Source organism: Bufo gargarizans, chromosome 5 (genome assembly GCF_014858855.1).
Source record: "Bufo gargarizans isolate SCDJY-AF-19 chromosome 5, ASM1485885v1, whole genome shotgun sequence".
NCBI lineage: Eukaryota > Metazoa > Chordata > Amphibia > Anura > Bufonidae > Bufo > Bufo gargarizans.
Window position 1 is genome coordinate 58,999,746 of NC_058084.1, and position 21,535 is coordinate 59,021,280.

The 21,535-nt window shown below is 46.0% G+C and overlaps 2 protein-coding genes across 2 annotated transcripts in view; one reads left to right on the top strand and one right to left on the bottom strand.

Moving 5' to 3' along the window:
• SQLE (squalene epoxidase) overlaps positions 1–3,406 on the top strand; it is a 32,783-nt gene extending 29,377 nt beyond the window's left edge. The window contains 4 exon segments of the mRNA XM_044293223.1: positions 663–759; positions 942–1,029; positions 2,153–2,252; positions 2,254–3,406. Coding sequence (XP_044149158.1) covers positions 663–759; positions 942–1,029; positions 2,153–2,252; positions 2,254–2,346 — 378 coding nt within the window. The 3' untranslated portion in view covers positions 2,347–3,406.
• Positions 3,407–5,834: 2,428 nt separating this feature from the next.
• Positions 5,835–21,535, bottom strand: part of WASHC5 (WASH complex subunit 5) — a 61,068-nt gene continuing 45,367 nt past the window's right edge. The window contains exons 25-29 of the mRNA XM_044292769.1: positions 19,651–19,780; positions 19,439–19,535; positions 8,189–8,342; positions 8,003–8,090; positions 5,835–6,145 (exon numbers count right to left, since the gene is read on the bottom strand). Coding sequence (XP_044148704.1) covers positions 6,089–6,145; positions 8,003–8,090; positions 8,189–8,342; positions 19,439–19,535; positions 19,651–19,780 — 526 coding nt within the window. The 3' untranslated portion in view covers positions 5,835–6,088. The remainder of the gene's footprint in view (positions 6,146–8,002; positions 8,091–8,188; positions 8,343–19,438; positions 19,536–19,650; positions 19,781–21,535) is intronic.

The window sequence follows — 21,535 nt, forward strand, 5'->3', positions numbered from 1 at the left end:
TGGGGCTTGTGTAGTAACACTGTATCCCCAGTGTGAACACCCAAACTCTGAGCAGGCATCGTACTGTAGGCTGCTACGGGATTAAGCTAGCTCTTTAGGGATAGCATCCACGCAATTCTATCCCCTCATTTCACTTTGGTCTGACTGACCTTCAGATCCTTGAAAATCAGTTTCATTCACCTGACTGGGGCTTGCAGAAATCCATGTGTCTTTACACGCTGCGGATTTTGATTTTGTTGAAGAATTTTCCAGAATTGAAAATCCGTTCGCTTCATTTCAATGGGGCCCATTGAAATGAAGCGAACGGATTTTCAATTCTGGAAAATTCTTCAACAAAATCAAAATCCGCAGCGTGTAAAGACACCCTTACTGTGAATTTTGGAAATCAAAACTTGCATCTTTTTTATGCCAGAAAACTGGCGCATAATAACTTCCCCCCATAGTGCATATGAACGCCGCCTAATATGGGCCTGAGCAGCAGTCACATTTTAAATGCCAATGGAATAGGAAAGCATCTTGTCCCATTTTTTGGGTAGATACTGTATACAGATTTTGAAGGCTGGGTTCACACTTGCGGCAGTTTTCTTGCTCTGCAGCTGAACCAAACTGATGACAAGTCAACCATTGCTTGCAGTGACATCTTGTGTCTTTATGCTTTTCAGGCCAAACAGCAGTTCTACTGGTCAAGGAAGAAGTCGCATTCCTTCGTAGTGAATGTTCTGGCCCAGGCTCTGTACGAGCTCTTCGCTGCTACTGATGGTGAGTGGGAGCTGTAATAAGACTGATGCGATAGGAACAGAGACGGCCATTGTTCTCTGGATGAGGCGGAAGCAGGAGACGGAGAGAAGCCAAATCCGATTAACTGGTGGACAACGTCTGACAGTTCTGTACATTAGACTTGGTAAATACATTCCTGTAATATGCAGTTGTTTTTTTCTCAGACTCCTTGCACCAGCTGAGACGAGCCTGCTTCAACTACTTCAAACTTGGAGGAGAATGTGTCGCCGGCCCCATAGGACTTCTGTCTGTGTAAGTAGCCACATTCTGTCCCCCAACTTCCACACCTATACTTTTCAAGCAAAGGTGGCCTGGGGGCTTGTCAGTAGAGTGTATTACAGTGGACTGCAACCTGGTGGGAGTTGTAATTTCAGCGCAGTAATATCTCTGCATCAGGAGGAGGCCACAACAGCTTCCCGCTATCTATTAAAGGGGTTTTCCAGAAATTAAAGATTAAAAGGGTTATCCAACACTTATAATGCCCTCCAAAATGCCCAGGCACCTCATACAGGTTATATTATACATATCCCGCTCCCAGGCATCGCTCCTGATGCCTGCATGGCCGCCACTGCATCTCCCCGTTGTGCCGATCAAGACATCCGGCAACGCGGTGGGGGGGAGGTGTAGCCAATAGCTGAGCCGGGAGATGCAGCATTGCCTGTTTGAGGTGCCTGGGCATTTTGGGTTGGCATTATAGGGTTTGGATAACTCCTTTAATGACCTGTCCTCAGAAGATCGTTGAAGGTCCGATTCTCAGCACCCCTACCAACCAGCTCTTTGAAGGGGCAAACGGACGAGCACTGTGGCCTCCACCGTGCGTTGTATAGCGGCTGTGCTTGGTATTGAGGTTCCGTCCCATTCACTTTTATTGGGCTGAGCCGCATAAAGGTCATGTGATCGATGAACGGGATGTCACAGGCCAAGCGGTCTCTTCAAACAGCTTGGTGCGGGAGTTGGACCCCCACTGATCAGATATTGATGACTGATCCTGAGGATAGGTCATCAATAGTTAAATCCTAGAGAACCCATTTAAATTGCAGGTAAGAGACAGAACAAATGAGTTATTTAGTTCACGGTAACTGGTGAATTGCCAGGGAGATAAAAGGAGTAATCGACATTGATCTGTTGGAGAGCATTGGGTCCACATATTGTTCTTCCACAAGGGTCCTCTGCTGTATCCGGCACTACAACTCCCAGCATGCAAACATGCTTGGCTGTTATTCTAAGTCTGGGAATGAAGTACTCTGGGAGTTGTAGTTTCTGAAGAGCTGGAGTGCCGGATGTTGCTGATCCCTGGCATCCATGTAAAATATATCGGGTTGTAATGGTCAAGAAAACCTTGTATGTTACTGACCTCCAGTCCCTCTCCCTGCAGATTGTCCCCCAAGCCCATGCTACTTATCGGACATTTCTTCGCTGTGGCCTTTTACGCCGTCTACTTCTGCTTCAAGTCAGAGCCCTGGTTGACCAAACCAGCGCGCCCTGATCCGAAGCAGCGCCATCCTCTACAGAGCGTGTTCCGTCATCTTCCCTCTCATATACTCAGAGATGAAGTATTTGGTTTACTAAATCCAGACGCTGAACAGTTAAAACCACGCCACAGAGGTCACAAAATAGGCAAAGAGGCTCATGGCGGTGCCACCACAGACTATCTGGTAACTCCTGGTCCATAATGATCCTAATCTACACAAGAATGATTGCAAAGCATGGCATGATGACTTCTGCAAGTGCACTCACGAGTCGAGGTGCAAAGGGATGTATTATCTGAATCCTTAAAGAACCTCAGATGCCTTCATGCGCATTAATATACATATGAAATCTACTGCTGAGGACCAATGATTGGACATAAGCGAACGTGAAGAACTCTGGACAGGGCTGGAGCCATCTTCACTGGATACCGCATCCTTGTAGTCTTCATGGACGGATAATTCCCCTTCCTTTAAATGGGTAGCACTTGATGGATTCATTCTTTATTTATTCCTAAACTGTGGATGGAAATGCCTGTAATCTTCCAATTTGTTCTATGTTTAATACCGGGCAGGGAAACGACGCATTTCGTCCTCTGTGGCAGTTGAGATTTGCAGCATTCACCTGAGCCAGTGCTGAGTATTGGACGGAGATGTAAATGGCTAATTTGCAGAGAATATGTCGCCCATGGTTCCATGATCTTGGTGTAACGACATTAAGGCCCCGATCATCAAGGCCGTCATGTGCTGCTGGAGGCGGCGTGTAAGTCACGACGAGGCGGAGGAATAATATCTATCTGGAGTGAATAATGATGAATCGGCTGGGGCCGATGGTCGTAAAACGAAGACTGCGACTAAAGTGTCACAAATGCATCGAAAAGTCACAACTTTTCTACACCAAAAAGAGGCATGGGGGCATGATAAATACCCCCCCCCCCCCCCAAATGTTTGACAGCAGCAGAGATGGAAAGCTCTCCAGTGAAGATCTCAGCGGTCTATATGCAATTATTTTTGTACAGTATACAGTATAATACACACGTATTGTGGAAGTGCTTGGTTTTTATATTTTATATTATGGAAATTTCTATGAGAAAAGAAAAGTGAACCTGCAATTTAACAGAGATGTTAATTTTACCAATTAAAATAGTTTTTGTTTTTTTGAACGGTTTCGTTTGCCGTCTTGGCAGATGTTTGGGGACGTGTGGGGCAAAGATTTGCTGGACTAGGAGATAACCTAGCACAAAGTGAGAACACATGCTCTTGGCGGCAGCTGGGTTGTCACCAGGGGCGGACTGGAAACTTAAAGGGAACCTGTCACCAGGATTTTGTGTATAGAGCTGAGGACATGGGTTGCTAGATGGCCGCTAGCACATCTGCAATATCCAGTCCCCATAGCTCTGTGTGCTTTTATTGTGTAAAAAACCTGATTTGATACATATGCAAATGAACCGGAGAGGAGTCCTGTATGTGAGATGAGTCAGGGACAGGACTCATCTCAGGTTGATTTGCATATGTATCAAATCTGGGTTTTTACACAATAAAAGCACACAGAGCTATGGGGACTGGGTATTGCGGATGTGCTAGCGGCCATCTAGAAACCCATGTCCTCAGCTCTATACACAAAATCCCGGTGACAGGTTCCCTTTAAAGTGGTCCCATGTTGTAGGCGGGTCCAATTTGAAAGAAGGCAGGGACAACATAAGTAGGCGGGGCCAGCAGTACTATAGTGCAGCAGAAAATGCTGCCCCAGCAGAGCCAAACACACAGTGCAGCACAAAATACTACCGCCCCCCGCCTCAGCATTCATCCTTAGGACGGCAATACAGTTGAATACAGGGGCGCACTTTCTTCCGCCAGGCGGTACCAGATGCTCATAGCATTAATTGAAGCCGAGAGTATCAGATTGCCATATACCTGGCCCCCTGGGCACTAGCCCACCAGGAAATTTCCCTGTAGGTCTATGGCCAGTCTGCTGCTGGTTGTCACAAATAATATAATATTGCAGTGGCTGGTACCACAGCATTGGACGCTGTCCTTGCTACATAAGGTTGCCTTCACACATGGAAGAAACATCTGCCAGAAAATCTAAGTTTACCCTAAATTTTCCTCAACCATCCCAAACCTCTTCCTGATTTGCTGGAGCTCTGGAAGGGCTTCTCCTATCTTGGTCTCCTTTTTCAACCCGAGCAATGAGGAAGGTTTATGTTCCAACAAGATCCCTCGCACCCAGGAACAAAGCGTCCTAAGCTGTAGGCCTTTTCCTAAATGTATCAGTCACATGACTGTATTAGCGGAGGGGGAAACCATACATATCATCTACTAAAGGTAAATACCGTATGTCACTTATCCAGTAGTGGTTCTATTATACTGCAGAGCAGCAATCAGTATTCTGCAGGGTATTGGAAATCATCAGCAATCTTCAGATCACACACTGCCTTAAGCTGCGCTTCTATAATTGAGTTAGGCCACATGCACATTGCCGGACCTGCGGAAGAAAGCATACTTAACCTGCTCTATGCCGCTGGGTTCTGCCTCCTTCTCTGCCACTGCTGCAGCACGCTGCCCCGCATGTCAGCATCCGGTTTGGCAGCTTCTGCAGCCAATCACCAGCCACAGCGGTGACGTGTACCCCTTGTGTCACATTTGCCACTGTCATGCAAGAGGGACGTGTCACTGTGTCCCTCCGGCCGTCAAACTGGATGCTGACATGCAGGGCGGAGCGCTGCAGGTGTGGCAGGAGGAACAAGGAAGCTATGACCCAGCTGCAGGAAGAGCAGGTAAGTAGGTTTTCCTCTGCTAATCCAGCCATGTGGGGTTCTGCCCAAAAGATGGAAAATCCCTTTAAGCACTCACTAATGGTCAAGAGTAGAATTTAGTGACGCTCTCGGGCACAGCTGGAGGGAGAATGACGGCTTACTCGGCTAATAACACCTCATCATAGCGCTTCACAGCAGGATCTGCAATATGAAAAAGGGGAACCTTTCTAAAGGGGTATTCCGGGACAGACAAGTTACCCCCTATCTACAGCATAGGGGATAACTATTAGATCAGTGGGGGTTCTACTGCTGGGACTCGCACCGATCATGAGAATGGGAACCCCATACTGGGGCCCTCTGAATTGAAGGGAGAGGCAGGTCGGCCGCTACATTCATATCGAGTGCACAACGGGGTCCACGCAGTAGAATCCCTGCTGATCTAATAGTTATCCCCTATGTAGTGGATAGAAGATAACTAAATACGTACCCCTTTAAACCTTTAATTAGTGTTAATGTAAAAGGGTCTAAACCCTTTTGACACAAAGCTCAAAATCCCCTTCACGGACCTGTTTATGGGGCTTACTGCACACGGTTATACACTGGACTCATAGCACCGTATACAGTAGTAGTAGTAGGTCCGATGTGCCCCCTAGTGGAGGTTACAGGAAGTTTTGGATCACCACATACTGGTCATGTATATGCTGAGTATTTGGAGCCGTTTCAGAAAAACTAAGGTCCACCCGTTATATGGTTGCATCATGAAGTCCTGCCTCCACTTGTTTCCCCCTGGACTCACAGAAATACTTGGAAAAAGTCGGACACAACGTCTGCCTCATTTCATTATGAAAAGTACATTACTTTATTACCCAAAAGTCATGTAGAGATGAATATCAGTGTGGCTTATAGTGCTATTGTGATAGAGATGTCCTTGTGTTAGGTCTGCAAGGGTTAACCAGACTACTAACTGGGAGGCTAGTCACCGGCTCTGGTCTTCACTATGACCAGTACTACACAGGTAGGTCACAGGCCAGGAGCGCTGCATGGCCGCTGTCCAGGGGGATAGGATGTAAACGTCATGGTTCTCTCCAATCAAATGATTGTTCTGAACTCATCGAAGATGAAGTTGGGCACGTGAGCTTCCACCACCTGCAAGAGGAACAAACATGGCGATCACCATTAGCACAGGTGTCAGTAGGAGAGGGTCCAGGATATACACTGTCTGGAACCAGAAAATGAAATGAAAATCAGACATCATACAGTACATGACAGTCTCATTGTAACAAAGCTAGAACCAGCCCTGTACCTCACATGGATCCAGAGATCTCCACATTCATTGATCTGCTAGATTTATATCGAGGGGAATGTCCTTTCTGCTGCAGCTCTCTCCCTATCACAGCTCATGGGGGTGTGTCCTTTCTGCTGCAGCTCTCTCCCTATCACAGCTCAAGGGGAGTGTCCTTTCTGCTGCAGCTCTCTCCCTATCACAGCTCAGGGTGTGTGTCCTTTCTGCTGCAGCTCTCTCCCTATCACAGCTCAGGGTGTGTGTCCTTTCTGCTGCAGCTCTCTCCCTATCACAGCTCAAGGGGAGTGTCCTTTCTGCTGCAGCTCTCTCCCTATCACAGCTCAAGGGGAGTGTCCTTTCTGCTGCAGCTCTCTCCCTATCACAGCTCAGGGTGTGTGTCCTTTCTGCTGCAGCTCTCTCCCTGTCACAGCTCAGGGGGGTGTCCTTTCTGCTGCAGCTCTGTCCCTATCACAGCTCAGAGGATGTGTCCTTTCTGCTGCAGCTCTCTCCCTATCACAGCTCAGGAGGCAGTTGAAGGATCAAATTGAGCATGTTGCACTACACAGAGTTTTAATTTAATAACTTAGCGGCTATACAAATTGTTTAAATGATGTGATTACAGTATTCAGATCCAGGTGCTGGTTTGAAAAGTAGAATATGTTTCGTGACACTGCTCCTTTAAGAGGCACATCATTTATTCCCCCTATTCACACGGCCATTTTTCTCTCCTGGAGAAATGTCAGTTTTTGCAGATCAGACTCACCCATTCAAGTACAGTGGTGAGAGCAAACAGAAGCCATGTGTGCACTGTTTTTCATAGATCAGGGTAATCGGAATCGGAAACAGACATATGAATAAGACCTAAAACAGTGCTCCCCCTAGTGGCTACCCGAGATGGATAAAGATTTCCAAAAACCTTTCCAGAACTCCGAGACAACTTATAGAAGAAGGGTTTTGTCGCCTTTGTTAACCAGTTGCTAAATAAAGTATATACCATAACTTGTATAAACCTTTGAAATAATAGTATTATATAATAATATAAAATAATAATATATAAAAATAATAATATACACAAAAATATCAGGAGTGAATAAACAGAATCAGCGCATGAACATGGGGAAAAAAAAAGGAATGAGGCTGAAGAAAAATAGCTTTAAAGAGGATTTTCAGCGCTACTGATATTTCCATTGCTTCTAAAGAAACTATTCTGAGGCATCTTCAGACATATTCAGTTATTCCTACTGGAAATACATAAATACATTTTTAACTGGGCATTACTATTACCCTTTATCAACAGGGTGTGTGTGCTGACACAGTGGGGACAAAGGAAACAGTATCCCCCAGTTGTCAATTCATTCATACATTTCCAGGAGGAATAAAAGAGGAATGGCACAATGCGAAGTTATTATATAAAAAAAAAAAAAATAATAATTCAGAATAGTTATAGGGGAAAATGCGAGTATTTACTGTCCAGGCAGCAGAGGGGTAACTTTTTTGTGTTTAGTCTCAGTATGGGAACACTACTTTACCCCCTTTTTTCATTACGCCCCAATGCACTGGCATATTTCTAGATACTAGTACAATGTGACTGTGCCTAATAATTTGCACAGACGAACCTTAGGGCGTGCCAGATAACAGGGATGTCACCAGACAGTCCCGTCTAAGTATCAGATGGTGAGTCCCGAGAAAAGTGATTGGACAATGGGGGTACGCGCACTTACCCTCCTAGGCAGCTTGGTGAAGTGAACATAATCTTCAAGGAACATGAGCGCCCCAACCACGTCTGCTGGCATCTCTGGGATTTTCTGGCTGTAACAAAAAAAATAAAAAATAAAAAAAAGTCAAAAGGCTTCTATCTCGTCGCACTTGGCTGGCTGGGATACGGCGTATGGCTGTGGTCGTCTCACCTCGTACTCTGCTCCATGGACGAGCGAATGAACTGCCCAATAAGTGCCAGGAACTGCTCCGTGTATCGGGAATGGAACTGCTTCAGCAACGTCAGGAGGCCAAGTACTAACGGCAGCCAGTCGATGGCGTCTGCTGGCTTCCTGCACGTCATACCTGGCAATGAGGCACAGTCAATAGATCGAGATGCCGGCGTATTAGGGATCCACATGTACGGTATATCTAGTGTCTGCAGGGGAGCAATCATCTGCAACCAGAACCTGGCCCGCCACTACTTCTGTCCAGAATAAAAGGGCTCTGAAGAGAGATGGAAGCCCTTTGGCACCACACAGAGATTTCTAGTAAGAGAATCCGTCACCATGATCTTGGACCATGATCTGCAGTAATACCTGAGGAGTACTGGACATGAGGGGGGAGGTTTATCAAAACTGGTGTAAGGGTCCATTCAGACGTCCGCAAGTGTTTTGTGGTCCGCAAATTGCGGATCCACAAAACACGGATAACGGCCAAGTGCGTTCCGCATTTTACGGACCACACACACACACGGCCAGCCCCGTGATAGAAATGCGTATTTTTGTCCGCGATTGCAGGCAAGAATAGGACGTGCTCTATCTTTTTTGCAGGGCCGCAGAATGGAACTATGGATGCGGACAGCACTCGGTGTGCTGTCCGCTTTTTTTGCAGCTGAATGGTTCCACACCCGTTTAGCAAAATTGCGGAACGGATGCGGACCCTGAACTACGGACGCCTGAATGGACCCTTAAGGAAAACGGACTTAGTTGCCCATAGCAATTCGTGTTGAGCGAATCGAAGTTCACTTTGATCTGAATTTCAGGAAAAATTTGATTCGCCGTAAAGCCAAAGTTCCTTGTGCTTTATGGTAACAAATTGATTTTCCCTGAAAAAAAACTAGTAAAATCATACTTACCTCATCCATTTGAGCAGGAAGAGGCTACTGCGGCCATCTTGCTTGAAGATCGCATGCAAAATCTCGTGCGAGGTGAGGTATGACGTCATCACACGCCGAGGGAGATTTTGTGCTGGATCTTCAAGCGAGATGGCCACGGCAGCCGCTTCACGCTCAAATAGATGAGGTAAGTATGGTTTAATTTTTTTTGTTGATCCACCCCTGAAAGGCCTTAATATTGATCTCAGATGCCGCGATCAGCCATGAACGCGGCATCTGATGGGTTCAATGACAGGGGGCGGCACAATCGCTGTTCCCTGTCATTGCAGCCGCTATTTACAAAGAAATGCGCTTCCTGGTGAAGTAATTCGTCACAAAGCAAATTTGTTTTGTGAAATTCGCTCATCTTTAATAGCAACCAATCAGATCCCACCTTTCATTTTCTGAAAAGAGCTCTGAAAAATGAAAGCTGGAACCTGATTGGTTGCTATGGGCAAGTAAGCCAGTTTTCCTTTACATTAGTTTTGATAAATCTCCCCGAGGAGTCCAGATCTCTTTTATTTAGTTTCCTACTGCCCACTGTTCCCCCACTGTCAGTGTTTAAAGCTGCGCTGAAAAACACTGGGACTGCTGTGCAGGCGCACATGAGTCCCCTCATTTATGTTAACACCGTGCAACTTTGAGAGCTGACAACGGGGGAACGGACAGCAAAAGTAAAATAAAAAAAAAGGCGATCTGGACCCGCAATGTGTAGGACTTCTTGTATTTGGCTACTTTCACACTAGCGTTAATATTTATAGGGGCTCAATACCAGATAAAAACGCTTCCGTTCTGTCCCCATTCATTGTCAATGGGGACAAAACGTAACTGAACAGAACGGAATGCTCCAAAATGCATTCCGTTCCGTTCTCATACTGGAGAGCAGCATGGACCGGAGATTCAGAGGGGAAGGAAGCAAAGTCCATGTGCTCCTTCTTCTTGGGCCTCAAGTTCAAGATCCAAGATGGTGGTGCGTGCACCATGCGAGGCCCAGCGTCTCCTCATATTTTGCAAGTTAGCAGTGTTATTCCTGCTTATCTTGGTTCTGTTCATTCAGAGCAGCTTCACTTTTACATCTTACACCCGACAAGAGCTTTTGGATATAGGATCACACAACCTTCTACTCATCTCTGAATTAAGAAGAACACCCGATGCTTCGCAGGCTACTCGGCCGACCGGAAGTGCTCGAAGACGGTACAGGGACGGCAAACAAGGTGGGGTAAGCGCGGCGGGCTAACAGCTAAGCTAAGGGTAACACCGTATCGGCTTTCTTTACCCAGCATTTTCTTTGCTAAAGTGCGGTCCCTGGTGAACAAAATGGATGAGTTACGACTATGGATCACTGACAACAGGACACTTATGGATTGTAATGCCATGATACTCACAGAAACATGGCTTCACAGTGGAATATCTGACAGTGCTGTCGAGCTGGTGGGACGCCAGACTCTCCAGGAGGACAGAATAGCAGATGACTCCGGTAAGACAAGAGGCGGAGGACTGTGCATTTATGTTAACAAGGCTTGGTGTACGAACTCTGTCATTGTTGGAAAACACTGCTCAGCTGTCCTAGAGTATCTCATGGTTAAGTGTAGACCGTTCTATCTGCCGAGGGAGTTCACCTCCACTATAATAACAGCTGCATATATCCCACCGGATGCTAAAGCCAAGTTTGCTATGAGCGAACTTCATGCGGTCATTAGCAAACAACAATCTGCACACCCTGAGACTGCATTTATTGTAGCGGGTGACTGTAACCACTCCAACCTAAGGTCAGTGCTACCTAAATTTCATCAACATGTCTCCTGCCATACCAGAGGGGATAAAACCTTGGACCATGTCTATACAAACATTGTTGGAGCCTACAAGGCGATGCCTCTCCCCCACTTGGGACAGTCTGATCACCTTTCTTTGTTTCTCACCCCAAGTACTTGCCGCTTATCAACCGTGTGAAACCATCAGTGAAGACAATCAAAGTGTGGCCAGCGGGGGTACAAGGAAGTGCGGCTTCTACTAAAGGCACGTAACATTGCCTTCAGATCAGGTGACGCTCAGGCCTACAGTACGTCCAGGGCAGACCTGAAGAGCGGCATCACGAAGGCCAAGCACAGCTACAAGTGGAAGGTGAAGGAACACTTTGTCAACTCTGACCCACGACGCATGTGGCTGGGCATTCAGGCCATCTCTGGCTATAAGCTCAGCAATTCCACACAGACAGCCATGACTGTGTCCTCCCTCAATGAGCTAAATGACTTCTACGCTCGTTTTGAGAAGGACAATAAGGAAAACTTTGCCAAAACCCGACCCTCTGATGACTGCCATACCCTCACTCTCACCATCACAGATGTCCATAACGCACTTAGCAGTATCAACGCTCATAAGGCTGCTGGCCCTGACGGCATTCCTGGACATGTGCTTCGAGCATGTGCTGAACAGCTTGCAGGGGTCTTCACTGACATCTTCAACCGGTCGCTTGCCCAGGCTGTAGTACCAGCGTGCTTCAAGACCACCTCTATTGTGCCAGTGCCGCAACACTCATCACCAATGTGCCTGAACGACTACCACCCTGTAGCAGTCACGCCTATAGTTATGAAGTGCTTTAAGCGACTGGTCCTGGCACACCTCAAGTTATGCTTGCCCCTCACACTGGATCCTTACCAATTTGCCTATCGAAGTAATAGGAGTACAGAGGATGCTGTATCTAGAGCGGTACTCTCACACCTGGACAACAAGAATACTTATGCGAGAATGCTGTTTGTTGATTTCAGCTCAGCATTCAATACAGTCATTCCCTCCAAGTTGATCACTAAACTTGTGAATCTTGGAATCAGCAATCCTATCTGTAACTGGATCATGGACTTTCTGACCAACAGACCCCAGCATGTTAGATCAGGAAATAACTGCTCCACCACCATCACACCCAACACTGGCACTCCACAGGGCTGTGTGCTGAGCCTGTTCCTCTACTCCACAGGGCTGTGTGCTGAGCCTGTTCCTCTACTCCACAGGGCTGTGTGCCGAGCCTGTTCCTCTACTCCACAGGGCTGTGTGCTGAGCCTGTTCCTCTACTCCACAGGGCTGTGTGCTGAGCCTGTTCCTCTACTCCACAGGGCTGTGTGCCGAGCCCGTTCCTCTACTCCACAGGGCTGTGTGCCGAGCCCGTTCCTCTACTCCACAGGGCTGTGTGCCGAGCCCGTTCCTCTACTCCACAGGGCTGTGTGCCGAGCCCGGTCCTCTACTCCACAGGGCTGTGTGCCGAGCCCGGTCCTCTACTCCACAGGGCTGTGTGCCGAGCCCGGTCCTCTACTCCACAGGGCTGTGTGCCGAGCCCGTTCCTCTACTCCACAGGGCTGTGTGCCGAGCCCGTTCCTCTACTCCACAGGGCTGTGTGCCGAGCCCGTTCCTCTACTCCACAGGGCTGTGTGCCGAGCCCGTTCCTCTACTCCACAGGGCTGTGTGCCGAGCCCGTTCCTCTACTCCACAGGGCTGTGTGCCGAGCCCGTTCCTCTACTCCACAGGGCTGTGTGCCGAGCCCGTTCCTCTACTCCACAGGGCTGTGTGCCGAGCCCGTTCCTCTACTCCACACGGCTGTGTGCCGAGCCCGTTCCTCTACTCCACACGGCTGTGTGCCGAGCCCGTTCCTCTACTCCACAGGGCTGTGTGCCGAGCCCGTTCCTCTACTCCACAGGGCTGTGTGCCGAGCCCGTTCCTCTATTCCACAGGGCTGTGTGCCGAGCCCGTTCCTCTACTCCACAGGGCTGTGTGCCGAGCCCGTTCCTCTACTCCACAGGGCTGTGTGCCGAGCCCGTTCCTCTACTCCACAGGGCTGTGTGCCGAGCCCGTTCCTCTATTCCCTTTTCACCTATGACTGCAGGCCTAGGAATGGATCCAATTCCATCATCAAGTTTGCAGATGACACCACGGTGATCGGTTTCATCACTGACAACGATGAGTCTGACTATAAGGAAGAGGTAAAGCACCTAGCTGTGTGTTGCGCTTACAATAACCTGCTCATTGTGGACTTCAGGAAGGAGAAGAGAGACACCCATGACCCCATCCACATAAATGGCACGGCTGTTGAACGGGTTTCCAGCTTTAAGTTCCTGGGGACCTACATCTCTGAGAATCTGTCCTGGTCAACTAACATCTCTAGCCTGGTCAAGAAGGCACATCAGCGCTTTTTTTTTTTTTTTTTTAGACAGAGCTACAGCCAGGGGAGAAGAAGACGCCCACAGAGAAAAGACTGCGTCTCCTCCCCATTGCTCCGATGCTCCGTATTAGCATACTAAGCGTGAAATTTGCGGGAGTCCATAACGGGGCGCAGGAGCGCCATTTTAAAAAAACAGGCAGGGTGGCAGCACAGCGGGGGGTACCCCACAGGTACAGATATTTATCTCCTTTACTACAAACCAATGAAAGGTCCTCTTTAAATCAGATTTTCAGTAAGAGAAATCTCTGTGCAGCGTCAAAGGGGCTTACTCTCTAAATGGTCTTTCTCCATGGCAATCAGAGATGGTTTGAAATTACTGAGTTCACCAACGTCATCTTTTGGATTTCCCTTTAGGTATAAATATTTGACATGATTATATTGCAGGTAAACAGTAAAACATCACGTGTTTTTACTGTTGGCTGCTAGGGTCATATTCAGTATCTATTTTTCCTTACAAAATGCTTTACAAAATTATAAAAGAAAAACTAGACATAATTGGTGTCCTATCACTGCATCCCTAGTGACCCGAGTTCTGAAGTTTTCACATTTTTGTTCATCCCAGATACAAAAAAACAGCATAAAACTAAAATGTTTGCAAATTGGTGCCACAAAAAATATGTCGTCCTGCAAAAAAACTCATAGGAGGAAACAAAAATGTTACTGAATGTGATAAAATAAGTTTTTTTATTGTACAAATGTAAAAAATATATATATATATTAATTTGGTATTGCGGTAATCGTACTGGCGCTGTGTAAAGTGAACGGTTATAAAAATAATACCCAAAAACAGTGGCAGACTTTCTGACACCCCCCAAAAAATAATAAAACTTATATATGATATATATGCAGTTGAAAGATACATCACATCTCACAAAAACCTCACAAGTAGTGTTGAGCGAACTTCTGTTTTAAGTTCGGCGTCTAAAGTTCGGCTTCCGGTTAGCGGAGAATCGCGACATGGATTCCGAATACCGTTGTGGTCCGTGGTAGCGGAATCAATAATGGCCGATTATTGATTCCGCTACCACGGACCACAACGGAATTCGGAATCCATGTCGGGATTCTCCGCTAACCGGAAGCCGAACTTTAGACGCCGAACTTAAAACAGAAGTTCGCTCAACACTACACACAAGCCCTTCTAAAGTGACGTCAATGGCTTTCAAAATGCAGAAAAGCAAAAGGAAAATGAAAATCACTGCACAGGGCCCGACTCTATTAAGTTATAACTTTTTTGTTTTTCCTTCCACATATCAGTATGCAGCTTTGTTTCTTGAGGGAGGGGTATATTTTTAATGGCACCATTTTTGGGCTACATCTAATGTATTGTATAACTTTTAAAAAAATTGGGGGGGGGGGGGGAGTTAGGGGGTGACAGCGTGAAAAAAGCAGCGATTCTGCCATTGTTTTTATGGCATTTAGCACTTGGAATAAGTGACATAACTTTATTCTGCCGCCCAGTACTGTTATGCCCATTCCAGATTTATCTAGTTTTTATGCATTTCTATTATTTACACAATTAAAATACTTTTCTAAAAAATGTATTTTTTTGTGTCTCTGAATTCAAAGAACCATAACATTTTTATTTTACCATCAATGGAGCCGTCTAGGAGCTTGTTTTTTGTGGGACAAGTTGTAGTTTTTCGTTGGTAGCATTTTGGGGTACATTTGTGCTTTGTATTGCGTTTTGGGGAGGTGAAATAAAATAAAAAAAATTGGCATTGTTTAACTTTTTATGCTGTTCACTGTACAGGATTAAAAAAAGTTGATAAAAATAAAAAAAACTAATTTATGTAAATAAATATTTTGTAAGCCCCCCCCCCCAAAAAGGCTATTTTGTACTTAAATTCAGTTTTTGCTTTTCTAAATCTTAATTTTCTACATCCCACTAGGGCAGTGGTCAGCAACCTGCGGCTCTAGAGCCACATGCGGCTCTTTAGCCCCCTGATATTGGCTCTTCCAGGTGCAGGCTCACATGTACAGTGCGATAGCATTTTCGTTGCCCGTAGCAAAAATAGGTAGGAGGGTGAAGACCAGGAAGCGGTGAAGGCTCTGTACTCACCGCTTCCTGGTCCTCGGTTGTAGGCTGTGCAGGGCTGCGCACAGTGTGAGGCGCTCTGTGACGTCACTCTGTGCACGCCAGTTCACAGCACAGCCGACAGCAGGAGGAACACAGAGCACGGGTGGTGAGGAGCAGCGGCATCCAGGAGCCGGAGAGGTAAGTGCTTTTTTATTTTATGAAACTTGGGGCTGATCTGAGGCAATGAGGTGATGAGAATCATAATGGGGGATATGAGAGGCATCATGGATGATGAGAGGCATCATGGATGATAATGGTGATGATGAGAGGCATCATGGTTGATAATGGGGATGATGAGAGGCATGGGGCTCTTATCTGAGGTCTGATTGAGGGGGTCATTTACTTTGGGGTCTGAGCTGACATCTGATCTCAGGGAGGTCTTATTAACATTGAGGTTCTGCTTAAGTGCTTGAGGCATAAGGTCACTGACTTTTTGAATGTTCGTATTGCGCTTCAAACAATACCTTCATGGGAATAGGGGTTCTAAGTTAGTCTCCAACCTTATTAAGAACCAAAGAAATAAATCCTTTATTCAAGCCATCAAATCAGCCTCAGGCCCCCGACTTATTAATACTCCAGCGATAGCTCAGGAGTTTTGCTCCTTTTATTCAAATCTGTATAACCTTCCAATACCCCTCACCAGCCAGCAAATCGAGACACCCACGTCGGAGTTCCTTAGCTCTATTAACATCCCAAGAATTTCTTTGGTCGATATACATCAGCTGCTTCAACCGTTTACAACGGAAGAGGTAGAAAAGGTTCTAATGTCTATCCCTTCAGGCAGGAGTCCCGGACCTGACGGTTTTCCAAGCTCATATTACAAAAAGTATAAAGATATTTTAGTCCCACATTTTGTCACGGCATGAAATCTCCTCCTTACAGGTGGCTCTCTGACCCCACAAGCCTAGGAAGCGCACATAACGATTATCCATAAAGAAGGGAAGGATAAGGAAGCATGTGGAAGTTACAGGCCGATTTCACTGCTGAACACCGATTTGAAGTGGTGGGCTAAACTGCTTAACAGCAGGATGTCAGGGTTGCTCCCTGGGCTTGTGGGTGAAGAACAGGTAGGTTTCGTTGCAGGTAGAGAGGGTAGGCATAATATCAGTATACATGCGTCATACATGTACTCCTGGGCACAGATGCGGAGAAGGCGTTCGATAGGGTTAGCTGGGCCTATATGGAGAAAGTACTACAAGCCTTTGGCTTCCCTGAAGGCCTCATCAGAGCTATCTATACTCTGCACCATCTGCGAGAGTACTAGTCAACGGCACCCTATCGAACGCCTTCCAAATTAGAAACGGTACTCGTCAAGGATGCCCATTATCCCCCACCTTGTTTGTACTCACCCTAGAGACGCTTCTTCTTAAGTTCCGCCAATCCCCCACGATCAAAGGAGTGAAACTAGGTAGATTTACTGCTCCTGATGATTTACTGCTCCTGTTGTCAAATCCTGAAGAGGCTTTGCTGGAGGTTATGCAGATTTTCGAAACTTTTGGGGTTATCTCAAATTTTAAGATAAATTTCGATAAGTCGGAGGCCCTTGGCGTTTCCCTCCCAGCTGTCCTGCGTACTAAGGTCAAATCCCTCACACCATTCAAGTGGCCTACACAAGCAATAAAATATTTGGGGGTGACGATACCGATGGACCCCAAGTTGTTGTTTAGTCTTAATTTCCCCCCGCTACTCTCCAAAGTCACCTCTATTCTCTCTAAGAGCAGCTCTCCTTTCCTAACCTGGCTAGGCAGGAAAAATGTCCTCACCACCTACATCCTGCCGCTGATAATGTACACCTTGAGAGCCCTACCCATATCGGTACCTGTTAGTTTCATTAATAAACTACAATCCATCATGAGCAGTTATTTGTGGGATAAGAAGCGCACTAGAATGTCCTTTCCCCTTCTTTCCCGAAGAAAGAAACATGGGGGTATCTCCCTCCCTGACCTATCAACCTATATACAGGCTATTAGTTTGGAAAGGTGGCTTAAACTGACCAGACAAGAGACATTCTGTATGCATGTAGATTTAGAATTGGCCCTGTTGGGTAAGGAATTGTTCCATAGGTTATGGACACCTGAGAGGACAGGAGAAGGGACCAAAGTAGATAGCGTACTCACCAGAGGAATGCTGCATATTTGCCATAAGTCTGTGGTCTTAACATCTGCTCAGGACAAGATTTCTCCCTTAGCTCCTATCTCAGTTATCCCCACACTACTGTTCCCACAAATTAAATCTCCATCAGACATTTGGCTATTAATGTCACATCACAGATTAGGAGATTTGAAAGGGTTACAGATCACTTCCGACTTCTATACTGCCCTCTCGGGTGTACCTGCCCTTGGTAAAGATTTCATTCAAAGAAATGACTTTGAGAATGCTTGTAGGCAGTTTATGATTTCCAAATTTACCCCTCTCCCTGATCCATCATGGTTGGAGAATTATGTTCTGCTGCCAAATTTACCTCATAAATGCACCACCCTCATTTATAGGCAGATTCTAAGTGAGAGCTATTCTAGCGTACCGCCCTGGGTTGCTGAGTGGGGAAAAGAACTCCACCTTGAATTTAGTGACACTGACAGTAAATGGATTCAGAAATCTTCGCACGGCTTTTCCAAGTGCATAAAAATTCAAGAAAACTCTGTTAAGACAGCGTTGCGTTGGTACAGAACCCCCGAGTTCCTTTTTTTCAAATTTCAAAAGAGATTTCAAACATTGAGGTTCTGATTAGTGGTCTGACCTGAGGTGTAATGAAAAATATTTTTTTCCATATTGTCCTCCTCTAAAACCTATGTGCGTCTTATAGGGTAAAACGTTGTGGAGTGAAAGAAGATGTAGTGTCGAGGATTGAGAAAGGTATGTTCAGATGGTTAGGAATACCCTTATGGAGTAAATAACAATGTACCTTACTATATATTTGAAGTTTAAAAAATTTGGCTCTCAAAAAAATAAAAATCGCTGTTTTGTCGATATTTGGCTCATTTTACTAATAAGGTTGCCCACCACTGCACTAGGGGACTTGAACATGCGATATTCTGATCGCTCACAAAATACACAGCAATACTTCTGTACTCCAGTGTCGGCTACAGCAAATCTGACATAATGCCTATTCAGGCATCCACACATGGCAGGCCGCAGGGCAACTATTAAGCCCATGGCTGCCAGAACACCACTGCATCATGGGAGGGAAGAGAGGGGTAAGGAGGGAGTCCCTGATCATCACTGACAGCAGGGGTTAAACTGCTGGGATTAGAGTAATTGGCCCATACTATCACAGCATCGTAATAGTGCATCACTGAGGCTTAATAACCTGCTTACAGAGACTATTAACAGGCTGTGGCTTAAGAAGTTAAAAGGGGTTTATCATGTGTGGCATTTATAGTATAATATGTTGTGATTCTCCATATTGCCTCCTTTGCTGGCTTCATTCATTTTTCCATCACATTATACACTGTTCGTTTCCATGGTTATGACCACCCTTAAATCCATCAGCAGTGGCCGTGCTTGCACAATATAGGAAAAAGTTCCGGCCTCTCTGGTGGCCGGAACCGTGAGAGTGCACATAGGCTGGTGCTTTCTTCTATAGTGTTGCAAGCATAGCCACCGCTCATGGATGGAAGGGTGGTCATAACCATGGATACGAGCAGGGTTTAATGTGATGGAAAAATGAATCCAGCCAGCAAAGGAAGCAATATGGACAATCACAATACATTAGTAAGTGCCTTGTATTAACTTTCTCTACATGATGGATGCCATGTGCTGTAGTGAGACAACCCCTTTAAGGCCCAAACTTAGCAATGTCATTAGGGGTTAAGTTGTTAATATGCCTTTATCTTAACCAAGCATGGGTGGGGAGGGCGGTCCTGACATTGAATGGGGTGTGGCCTGTAAATAGTGGGTGTGACCTGACATTATAAGATAATCTGCAGCCAGTAACCATCTGAGCCTTTCATGGCATCCTGGGACTCGGAGGTTCTCAGCACCTGGAGGGTCAACAGGCAAAATACAATCAAACTATACATTACCTAGACTTTTGTTATACTGCAGCTTTGGTAACTGAGCAATCAGGAATAAGAAATTGACGATGGGAAAGAAGGACAACTGCTTAGTGGTGATGTAGATCTGGAACGAGAGACATCAGAGGTCACCGACAAGAGCGAGAATCAGTCCAAAGAGAAGAAAACCAAAGGATGTGAGATGCCATAAGAAATGCTCAGAATGAGGAGACCGTAATGACCTTGTTCAGGGGGTTGTGAGTCCCAGCAGCTTCTAGGTAGGCAGTGATCTCGTACAGGAGGGTGTTGTCCTCCTTGGGACACGGAAGGGTTGGGTCCTTGTAATGTGCTTGGATGTCTGATAGAATCGCTCTGGAATGGAGAAATCAAAAAGCAGCAATGGTTTATAATGTTATTTATTAATGAAGACCACGTCCCGCTACTCCAGCAAAATCTGTGAGGAGCATCCAGACCATGGGAACGTTCTGTTCTGGAAACAGCAGAGTGAGAGCGCTTGTCTAATTCTGTAACCCCCCCATAGAGCTGTCACCAGCAGGCATGCCGCTCCATGCAAGCTCCTCCTCACTATATGCTGTTCAGGAGGAACTGGGAACTTGGCCTCCTCTTTAAGTAATCGGTTAGGGTGCCAGTGATTTACATATATCACTTAGCCTGCAAATTGGTGACCAGTGTCGACTGTGGGAGAAGTCCTTGAACAGGCATCTGTCAGGTTCCAATCTGAGGGCAGTATATGACAGAGGGGGAGACGCTGAGCTCAGAGATATACAGACGTGGACAAAATTGTTGGTACCCTTTGGTCAATGAAAGAAAAAGTCACAATGGTCACAGAAATAACTTTAATCTGACAAAAGTAATAATAAATTAAAATTCTATAAATGTTAACCAATGAAAGTCAGACATTGTTTTTCAACCATGCTTCAACAGAATTATGTAAAAAAATAAACTCATGAAACAGGCATGGACAAAAATGATGGTACCCCTAACTTAATATTTTGTTGCGCAACCTTTTGAGGCAATCACTGCAATCAAACGCTTCCTGTAACTGTCAATGAGACATCTGCACCTCTCAGCAGGTATTTTGGCCCACTCCTCATGAGCAAACTGCTCCAGTTGTGTCCGGTTTGAAGGGTGCCTTTTCCAGACTGCATGTTTCAGCTCCTTCCAAAGATGCTCAATAGGATTGAGGTCAGGGCTCATAGAAGGCCACTTTAGAATAGTCCAATTTTTTCCTCTTAGCCATTCTTGGGTGTTTTTAGCGGTGTGTTTTGGGTCATTGTCCTGTTGCAAGACCCATGACCTGCGACTGAGACCAAGCTTTCTGACACTGGCTAGTACATTTCTCTCTAGAATTCCTTGATAGTCTTGAGATTTCATTGTACCCTGCACAGATTCAAGACACCCTGTGCCAGACGCAGCAAAGCAGCCCCAGAACATAACAGAGCCTCCTCCATGTTTCACAGTAGGGACAGTGTTCTTTTCTTGATATGCTTCATTTTTTCGTCTGTGAACATACAGCTGATGTGCCTTGGCAAAAACTTCGATTTTTGTCTCATCTGTCCACAGGACATTCTCCCAGAAGCTTTGTGGCTTGTCAACATGTAGTTTGGCATATTCCAGTCTTGCTTTTTTATGATTCGTTTTCAACAATGGTGTCCTCCTTGGTCGTCTCCCATGTAGTCCACTTTGGCTCAAACAACGACGGATGGTGCGATCTGACACTGATGTTCCTTGAGCATGAAGTTCACCTTGAATCTCTTTAGAAGTCTTTCTAGGCTCTTTTGTTACCATTCGGATTATCCGTCTCTTAGATTTGTCATCAATTTTCCTCCTGCGGCCACGTCCAGGGAGGTTGGCTACAGTCCCATGGATCTTAAACTTATGAATAATATGTGCAACTGTACTCACAGGAACATCTAGTTGCTTGGAGATGGTCTTATAGCCTTTACCTTTAACATGCTTGTCTATAATTTTCTTTCTGATCTCTTGAGACAGCTCTTTCCTTTGCTTCCTCTGGTCCATGTCGAGTGTGGTACACACCATATCACCAAACAACACAGTGATTACCTGGAGCCATATATATAGGCCCAATGGCTGATTACAAGGTTG